The 9,964-nt window shown below is 43.5% G+C and overlaps 1 protein-coding gene across 2 annotated transcripts in view; it reads left to right on the top strand.

The window, feature by feature from the left end:
* The window catches only part of Kat14 (lysine acetyltransferase 14), a 33,204-nt gene that overhangs the window by 4,404 nt on the left and 18,836 nt on the right, over positions 1–9,964 (top strand). For both annotated transcript variants that reach the window (XM_005365510.2, XM_026788483.1), the window contains exons 3-4: positions 2,444–2,565; positions 7,960–8,141. In XM_005365510.2, the coding sequence (XP_005365567.1) occupies positions 2,444–2,565; positions 7,960–8,141 (304 nt within the window). The remainder of the gene's footprint in view (positions 1–2,443; positions 2,566–7,959; positions 8,142–9,964) is intronic.

Below are 9,964 nucleotides of genomic sequence, written 5' to 3'. Positions count from 1 at the left end.
AAAAAAAAAAAAAACAAAACCAAAATCCTACCAGTAAAGATCTGCCCTCTCTTCTTTCTGGTGACTCCTGACTTGCTGCACAGAGGAGAAATTGCGAAACACCTTGGGGACATTCGCACATTCTTGTCCTGGACCTCCTTCTGACACAGGCAGGCATTCCTTGTCTGCATGCCTCTTTCTGGGTCCTTCAGCAGGCAGCTCCCAAGTGACCACTGTGTCTTCAGTCAGATAGCCACGACGGGCCCTGGAGATACTTTGTGCAGAAGACCAGCTTCCTCACGGTGAGCTTGGTCTGGTGTAGTGAGTAGAAAACTGATCTGACATTTAAGACCACATGCTGGAAGAGGAGGAACAATAGATCTCTTCAGATTAGTATATAGTGTGTCTGATGAACACTGGTAACAGAAAAGCCATTTTCAAGTACATAACTTGTAATTCATGAAATATGTTAAGCTGGAAATAAAGGCAGGCATCTATGCTCGAGACCGGCAGTGAGTACATGTTTCTGAGTAGGAGGAGTCTGAGAATAACAAAGCTTATTCCATAACTGAGGTGTCTGTTGAATGATAATTTTTTCTTTGTGTGGTAAGAGACATAGAATATAAGATGTACTCTTTTTCGTTGTTCACGTGTAATCATCTCCAAAACTTTATCTCCCCAAACTGAAACTTCATGTCCATGACTCTCCGTGAGTTTTAATTGTTTAAAGGGAGTCACTTATTGACTCTTGTTGCCCTAATGTAAAAATAACTGGGAGACACTTGAACAGTGTGTTTGTGGGGGTAAAGTGGTGGCATAGTTCCTGGGCCCTTTGCATGGTGTAGATGTGGACATAGCTCTTCTCGTAGAGTCGCTGGGGTGGGGATGGGGGATTAATGTGGTGACCACACCTGATGGTGGCTTTAATTGCAGTTTATCAGACCTCCTTGTGGAAAGGATTATTTAAGAATTCTTTTCTAGACTCTGTTCTCTGTTTGGTTTCTTAGACTCGGTTAAGTTAGGATGTTTAGAAGATTTATTTTATGTGTATTTGTATGTGTTTGTGCACGTTTGAGAGTGCCTACAGAGGCCAGAAAAGGGTGGTGTTGGGTCACCTGGAGCTGGAGTTAAGTTACAGGCAATTGTGAGCCACCTGATGTGGATGCTGGGAACTGAATTTGGGTCTTCTGGAAAAGCAGAATCTCTCTAGCTCCTGTGATTTTCATCGTAGGAAAAGATCGTGGTTTTCAGTCACTTCTACAGTTTTGTTCACTTGTACAAAATTGTATATATAAAACATCTGTATAAATATAGATGCCAGGAATTGTCTGAAAGCATAGCTAAAAACTGAAATACTAAAAACTGGCTTCTTATTCTTTGTTATTATTTATTTCTGATTTTTTTTTTTGAGACAGGATTTTACTATGTATGTAGGCCGTCCTTAAGTTCACAACCCTACCCCAGCCTCCTGAGTACTACAGTACAGTAATAGGTACCTAACTACTTATAGCAAAAGTGCATGTTTCTTTTTTTACATAGAAACTTCAAAGGAATTAAGATTTTATTTTATTATTTTTGTGTGTGTGTGTGTGTGTGTGTGTGTGTGTGTGTGTGTGTGTGTTTGCACATATGTGCAGGTGTTTGTGCAAGTCAGGGCTGTTGGATCCCCTGGAACTGGAGTTAAAGGCAGTTAGTTGTAAGCTGCTTTGTGGGTGCTGAGAACTGAACCCTGGGAGAGCAGCATGGGCTGAGCCAGCCCTGCAGTCCCCAGCATTTATTTCCTGATGGTGGATTTCAGAAGCTTTTTACTTCTTTCTTGCTCTCTTCCGTGGTATTGAAATCTATATTGATATATGTCTTTGTATTTCTGGATCATACTTCCATAGTAGGCCAGGAATCATTGTCTATAAAGGTAACAGGATTGGACTAGATAGGAGTTGGAACACTGAGCATCAGGGTGTCTTGGAGCCCTCTGTGAATGGGATGAACAGCCAGGCCTTTTAGTTCCCTGCTCCTTGTTTAGTGCTGACTCCAAATGGCTGTGTCCCTGAGTAGATGCCTGTAACATTGCCCAGCTCTGGAATTTGGAGTCTTGTCTTTGCCCTGTAAAAGGCTTAGAAAAGTATGCATTCAGAAATGAATTTTAAAGCCTTGGATAAAGGCTTGCACCATCAGTCAGAGCATGCTGTGTGGAGTCGAGCTGCTGTGGATAGCAAGGTGCCTGTGCTAGAGCCTCCTGACCGGCCCAGCCACACACCAGCCCTCGCCTGTGACACATCCTGAGCAGTTGTACTTCATGACTGCGCTAGTGAGAACTTACACGAGCAAGAAAAGACAGCCCGGATTATTGCAAGAGCCAATCCTCTGTGTCCTCCGTTCCGTTCCCCCGTTCCTACTTGGAATCTAAAACAGAACAGCTTTCCCCATGGATACCCTCCCAGCCCGTCTTCCTTTTGTGTTTCAGGTGGTCATGTTGGCAATGTACAATTTGTCTCTGGAAGGAAGTGGACGTCAAGGTTATTTTCGGTGGAAAGAAGATATCTGCGCTTTTATTGAGAAACATTGGACTTTTTTACTAGGAAACAGGTAACATGATTTTACAACATCTTATACTGGAATAAAGATGTAAACAAGATATACAAAAGCTGAGAACCTAATGTAACTGATAGGGGTTTACAGTGTAGCTCAAAGGGGAACTGTATACCAGAAAATGTGGGTTCCCACTGTTTTCTCATTCTGCTTCCAGGGGAGAGTTTTCTTTTCTTATCTTCCTTCCTTCTTTCCTTTCTTCCTTTTTTTTTTTTTTTTTTTTTTTTTTTTTTTTTTGAGATAGGGTTTCTCTGTGTAGCCCTGACTGTCTGACTGTCATGGAACTGACTATAAACCAGGTTGGCCTCGAACTCAGAGATTCACCTGCCTCTGCCTCTGCTTCTGAGTGCTAGGATTAAAGGTATGTGCCACCACTGCACGGCTTTCTTCTTAGGTTTTTAAAAATGAGTTTGAGTAACTAACTTGAGAAAACAGGCTTGTGATGTCCTTTTAAAATGGGGGGCATAGAGGTCCGAAGAGAAACACAAAGGCCAATTAATACCTGTACCCATTAGGTTGCTTTCAATTCATCGAGTCTTACAGTTTTTTTCTCTTATTAACTCTAGAGGCACATTACCCATACTTTTTGCCCACAGTGCTAAGCAAGGTTTGCCACATTAACACACATATGGCTCATTTATTAAGTGTTCTTGCAGTGCGCGCGTGTGTGTGTGTGTAAGAGAGAGAGAGAAAGAATTTAGGTATACTGTATGCCTGCAGGTACCCACAGAGGTTGGAGGGTGTTGGACCCTTTGGAACTCAAGTTACAGAAGGTTGCAAGTCACCTGATAAGGGTGTTAGAAATTGAACCTCTGCCAGAGCAGTAAGTGCTCTTAACTACCGATCCATCTCTGCAGCCGCAACAAAATAACATCTTATTTTGTTTGATATTTTCTTTTTTTTTTGGTTTTTCGAGACAGGGTTTCTCTGTGGTTTTGGAGCCTGTCCTGGAACTAGCTCTTGTAGACCAGGCTGGTCTCGAACTCACAGAGATCTGCCTGCCTCTGCCTCCCGAATGCTGGGATTAAAGGCGTGCGCCACCACCGCCCGGCTGATATTTTCTTTATGTTATAGTTTAATTGGTAACTAGCTTCTTATTCTCCTTAGTTGTACATAAATAGTGTATCTTAGTCAATGGGTTTTAGAGTTAATAGAATATGATAGAACATAGTCATAATAGTTACATTTTTAAAAACTATCTGAAAGCTGTGTGGTGGCATGCCACTTTAATTCCAGCACTCTTGAGGCAGAGTTAGGAGGACATCTGTAAGTTCAAGGCTCGCCTCATCTCTAAGTTCCAGGCCAGCAACGGCCACATAGTGAAACCTTCTCTTAAAAACAAAACAAAAAGTGAACAGCAGCGTCTGGAGAGTTGACTCAATGGTTAAGAACACTTGCTGCTCTTACAAAATACCCAGGTTTGATTCCCAGCACCACATGGCAGCTCCCACTCATCTGTACCTCCAGTCCCAGGGACTCTGAAGACCTCTTCTAATGTCATGAGCACCTGGGACACATTGTACAAAAACACATGGAGGCAAACATTCATGCACATAAAATAATAAACAAATTTAACAAAACAAAACAAAACCTCAACTACCTGAAGATGCTCCTGGCCCAATACTGTCCCCACCTTTTACAGACTCACTTGTAGAACTAGTTTAAGGAACTATGTTTGAGCTCTGGAGTTTAATAAGACTTGTATCTTCTAAGGATTCAGTGGTCAGTTTCAGTTCTTAGCATCATAGCAAGTTACATGCCACCTACTTCCAGCCTGAGGCAGGGAGCTGTCTACACCTGACCTGTGCCTGCTTGCAAATAAACTATAGGACCCAGGGCAGCCCAAAACAACTTTCTACAAACACTGCGTATTTCTGTTGTGGTCACAGTTACAGCAGACAGAGACAGCAGCCAGTGTCACTGCATCTCCCCTCACTGCGAGTGTGGGTAATAAAGTTACAGAAGTGGTGAATAAGCACATAAAAAGATGCTCAAAGTCACTAACCACTAGGAAGATGCAAGTAAATCTGCTGTGAGCAACCACTTTACCTTACAGGGCAGCCATCTGAAAATAAATGGGCATGGTGGTACATGCCCATAATCCCCATTCAGGAGCATGAGGCAGGATGATCATGAGTGTGAAACTAAACAGAGGCTATGTGGAAGTTTAGACAGCAAGTGAAAGCCTTCTCCTTCTGTCTGCCAGTGAATGATGCCTGTAATAGCACACCCACATACCCTGGACAGGAATGTAGAATTGCATGAATATACAGTCTGGTGACTCCTCGGAAAGCTAAATGTATAATTATCATAGCTAGCAGCTCTACTCTGGTCCTCTCAGTAACTAATGTGAGGACACAATACCAGTCTATCCACACCCGAATTCATAGTATCGTATGTCCATCTAATGGAAAGAGTGGTCTTAGAAAGGAAGAAGATTCTGCCATGTGTTACAGCATGCATAAATCTTGAAAACACCATGCTGAATGAACTCAGTCATAAATACACTGTATGATTCCACTTACACTAGGCAATTAAAGTAATGAAATATATAGATTCAGGAAGTAGAATGATGTTTGTCATCAGTTGCAAAACAGGGCAGACTTTGAGAGTTGTTTGTTTAATGAGGGTAGAATTTGTTTTGTACCATAAAATGAAGGTGAGTGATGGTAGTGGTTGTAGGATATAAATGTGCTTAGGCTACTGGACTGTGCACTATCTCCAAAAACAACAACAAACCCCCCCCCCCAAAAGGGGTGGGGATCCTGTCACAGGCTACAAGAATAAACCTTTACGACATCATGCTAAGGAAAATAAACTCCTCACAAATAGACAAGAACTGTGGTCCCACACAAATGAAATACTAGCATGGTCAAAAACACGGGTGTTTGTGGGGCTGGAAGAGAGAAGGGAGAGTTGAACAAAGTGTGTAGCACTTCAGATTTGCTGGGTCAAAGAGTTCCAGAGATCTGTGCACAACAGTGTGAATATTCTTTTTTTGTTTGTTTGATTTTGTTCTGTTTTGTTTCACAAGATAGGGTTTCTCTGCGTAGCTCTGGCTGTCCTGGAACTCACTCTATAGACCAGGTTGGCCTTAAACTCAGAGATCCACCGGTGCCCGTGAGAAAGACGCTATGTGACAGATCTCACGTGGAGGGGTTTTTTACTAGGGGAAAGAGAATGTAAAAGGGGAAGGGGAGACTGGCCTCTGGAGACAGGAACAGCAGAAGAGCAAAAGGCAGGGAGAGGGGAGGGGGATCAGATCAGACAGAGAAACAGAGAGCAATGGGAAGTGGGCAAGGCCCTTTACAAAGGGAACACAGGGAATGCTCTTAGTGACTGCAGCTGAGCACCTATCCTGTCAGGACCCCAAGGGCAGGCCAGTACAGGTGCCTGAATACCAACATTCTTCTCTTTTTATTTATTATAAAAATGTGAAGCGTTAGAAACGGGTAACAGGCCGGGCGGTGGTGGCGCACGCCTTTAATCCCAGCACTCGGGAGGCAGAGGCAGGCGGATCTCTGTGAGTTCGAGACCAGCCTGGTCTACAGAGCTAGTTCCAGGACAGGCTCCAAAGCCACAGAGATACCCTGCCTCGAAAAAAAAAAAAAAAAAAAAAGAAAGAAAGAAACGGGTAACAGGTGAGGTGGGGACGAGGATGCTGTGTTCTCATGCTTCATGCTGACCTGGGGGTGTTGCATTTTGGGGGGTCTGAGAAAGCTGGGACAGCTAGCTGTTCACTTCACTGTCCAGGCTCTGTGGAGCTGTCAGGTGCTACGTGGACCTAGCAAAATGTTGTTCAAGGTGGATCCAAGTTGACTCCCTGGAGCTCACAAGAAACATACACACAGAGGTAAACAGGAGTTAAGTAAATTAAAAGAAAAGGAAAACCGGTGGGTGTATGCTGAACAAGAGGAAGCTGGCTTCTCCATCTGACCCATACCTTGCAGCAAACAGGACATTTAGAGAGGGAGAGCAGGTAAACACAAGCAGAATTTGGAGCTTGAAAGAAAAAGAAAGTGGAGAATTCTTTCTCTGTTCCCTTAGGTAAGGCGGCATGGGCTGGACAGGTTAAAACAGTGAGGATGTAGGAGAGATCTGTGGGGCCCAAAGAAGCCTTTGCACATGGCCTTGGGGACCCATGTAAGCTGCAGCTCTTGGCTGAAGGTTTCCCTTCATTTTCTAGAACATGTTTGTTCCTTTTGTCTTGTGGCTGTTAGATTGTCACCTCTTGTGAAAGAGTTAGTTTTTGAGAATTTCTGATAATTGATTTATATTTGCAAAGTGGAAATCGTGGCCATTAAAGTAATTTTCAGCGTATGAATAGTTGACCTTTGGCATGTTTTGTAGTTGAATGTTTTTCTCTGTCCCTCTGGTCCCCTGAACCAGTTTCTTTCCCACTCACGAGCTCCTGCAGCCACTTCTGAAATAACCACTCAGAGGCTCAATATCAATTACAATTGTTTGGCCAATGGCTCAGGCATATTACTGACTAGCTCTCAATTAAATTAACCCATTTCTAACTAACAATCTGTGTATTGCCACTAGGCTGTGGTTTCCAGTGATGCTCCTTCAGCAGCCACATGGCGGCTCCTTGACTCCAGCTTCCTTCACTCTGCATCTCTGTTTGCATTTCCTGTCTACCTATATTTTTCCTGGTCATTGGCTGAAAAAGCTTTATTCATCAACCAATAAAAGCAACCCATATTCGCCCTGTATAGGACATCCCACATCAATGTTTCTTCACTTTGTTAGATCTGCTGTGTCTGAAGCATGCCTTAGAACCACTCTAGTATGTCAGAGCACACTGAATCAGACAAAGATGTGTTCTTCTCCAGGTGAAGCAAGCTATTCACTAGGACTAATGATTAACTGTTACCAGTGCCCAGGCTCATAGTCAAGAAAGCTGGCTTGCATTTTTGATAATCCTGCCATGGTGATAGATAAGTCGCTATTTTTTTTTTTTGTGTTGTTCATTGTTTTTTCCAGACAGGGTGTATGTAGCTTGACTGTCCTGTCCAAAACTTGCTTTGTAGAACAGGCTGGCCTTGAACTCACAGAGATCTCTTGCCTCTGTTTCCTGAGTGCTGAGATTAAAGGCGTGTGCCAACATGCCTGGCTACGATATATGTTTTATGTTTGAATTACTTCATTTGATCCTCTTAGTCACCCTATAATTCTGTTACCCTGCTTTCACCAATGGAGAAACCAAGGCAGCTGAAAGGTGAGAGCATGGACTTGGAGCCAGGTGGACCCCAGACCTTTCTCTGGGTTGCAGTGCTCTGTCTCTCCATCTGACAGACCGGCACCAGTGAGAGTTTAAGTACAATATGTTTGCTGTGCTGTGATCAAATTGAAGTGTCGGTAGATTTTAAACTGTCTGTATTTTAGGAAGAAGACGTCAACGTGGTGGAGCACAGTAGCAGGTTGCCTCAGTGTGGGAAGTCCTGTGTATTTCCGTTCAGGTGCTCAGGAGTTTGGGGAGCCTGGATGGTGGAAACTTGTTCATAATAGGCCCCCAACAATGAGACCCGAGGGAGAGAAGCTGTCTGCCTCCACTTTGAAAGTGAAAGGTAAAGTGTGAGAGCTGCCCAGGGCCCAAGCTGGAGACTCACCCAGCCTTCCAGCGGTGTCTGGAGCTGTGAGAGCTGCCCAGGGCCCAAACTGGAGACTCACCCAGCCCTCCACCGGTATCTGGAGCTGTGAGACTGGACACTTTCAGTCTCGGGGCTGGGGTGGGGGGTTGCTGTATGTAAACATTATACAAAACATTTTATCATTTCAATAACTAATCAAGTTTCTAAGTCAGGAACTAATCAGGTTACTAGTTTTATCATTTCCTTTGGTGACTCCCCTGCCCCCTCTTCCTTTCTGTCTGCCTGTTTTCACATGGTCTCTGTAGCCAGTGCTGCCCTGAAGCTCACTCTGTAGCACAGGCTGGCCTCTAACTGTGGACAGTCCTCCTTCCTCTACCTCCCAAGTGCTGGGCTTACAGGTGGGAACCACTACACGAACAGAAGATTGTTTTCAGTCTGATTACCTTTCAGCTTTTTACTATGGAGGTTTAAACACGTGAAGGTGGAGAGCCGCGTGATGTACCTGGCCTCCCTCACTCCAGCAGCAGGCACCCGGTGCTGCCCTCCTCCAGTCCTCTGGTACTCACCCCACCCTTGGTGTATCTAGAACCAGGGCTCAAGTGTCAGCATTTTTTTTAAAATATTTATTTATTTATTATGTATACAATATTCTGTGTGTATGCCTGAAGGCCAGAAGAGGGCGCCAGACCTCTTTACAGATGGTTGTGAGCCGCCATGTGGTTGCTGGGAATTGAACTCAGGACCTTTGGAAGAGCAGGCAATGCTCTTAACCACTGAGCCATCTCTCCAGCCCAAGTGTCAGCATTTTATCCATAAATATTTCAGTATGTGCCTTCTGTGGCTCTAGAGATAAGAGTTCTTTCTTCCTTGTTTTGTTTTTTTTGAAACAGGGTTTCTCTGTAACAACACTGGTTGTCCTAGAACTCACTTTCTAGACCAGGCTGACCTCAAACTCACAGAGATCCACCTTCCTCTGTCTCCTGAGTGCTGAGATTAAAGCGATGTGCCACCACAGCCCACTAAAAATCTTTTTAAAGCTTAAAAATTAGCCAGGTGGTGGTGGCACACACCTTTAATCCCAGCACTTGGGAGGCAGAGGCAGGCGGATCTCTGGGAGTTCGAGGCCAGCCTGGTCTACAGAACTAGTTCCGGGACAGGCACCAAAGCTACAGAGAAACCCTGTCTCGAAACCCCCCCCCCCAAAAAAAAAGCTTAAAAATTAAAAAAAATATAATTGTTGTATATTAATGGTGTATGTCATAAATTCCAATATTCTGAAGGTACAGACAGCTGGATCTCTGTGAGTTCCAGGCCAGCCTAGTCTACAAAGTAAGTTCCAGGATAGGCTCCAAAGCTACAGAGAAACTAGTCTCAAAAAACCAAACCAAACCAAGCAAACAAAAAAACTAAACAAATATTCCACAGCATAAACGAATGTAACACATCTTCAACTAATATTCCACCTCAGAGGTGGGGGTGTTTGTCAAATAACATTGAAGAATGTACAGTCTCCGATAATCTCTTCCCAGAAGAGTTACTGCTACCTCTTGTGAATATATTCTCTCTCTCTCTCTCTCTCTCTCTCTCTCTCATATATATATATGTATATATATATATATATATATACATACACACACACACACATACACACACAAAGTGTAACTTGGTATGATAATAATAATATAATAATATAACTTGGTATAATTACACTTGTAATCCAACACTAGAGAGGCTTGAGGCATAATAGTTATGATTTCCAGGCTAGTCTGAGCTACAGCAAGATTCAAAATAAAATGAAT

Source organism: Microtus ochrogaster, unplaced genomic scaffold (assembly GCF_000317375.1).
Source record: "Microtus ochrogaster isolate Prairie Vole_2 unplaced genomic scaffold, MicOch1.0 UNK3, whole genome shotgun sequence".
Classification (NCBI taxonomy): Eukaryota; Metazoa; Chordata; class Mammalia; order Rodentia; family Cricetidae; genus Microtus; species Microtus ochrogaster.
This window is presented reverse-complemented; position numbering and strand designations above follow the sequence as displayed.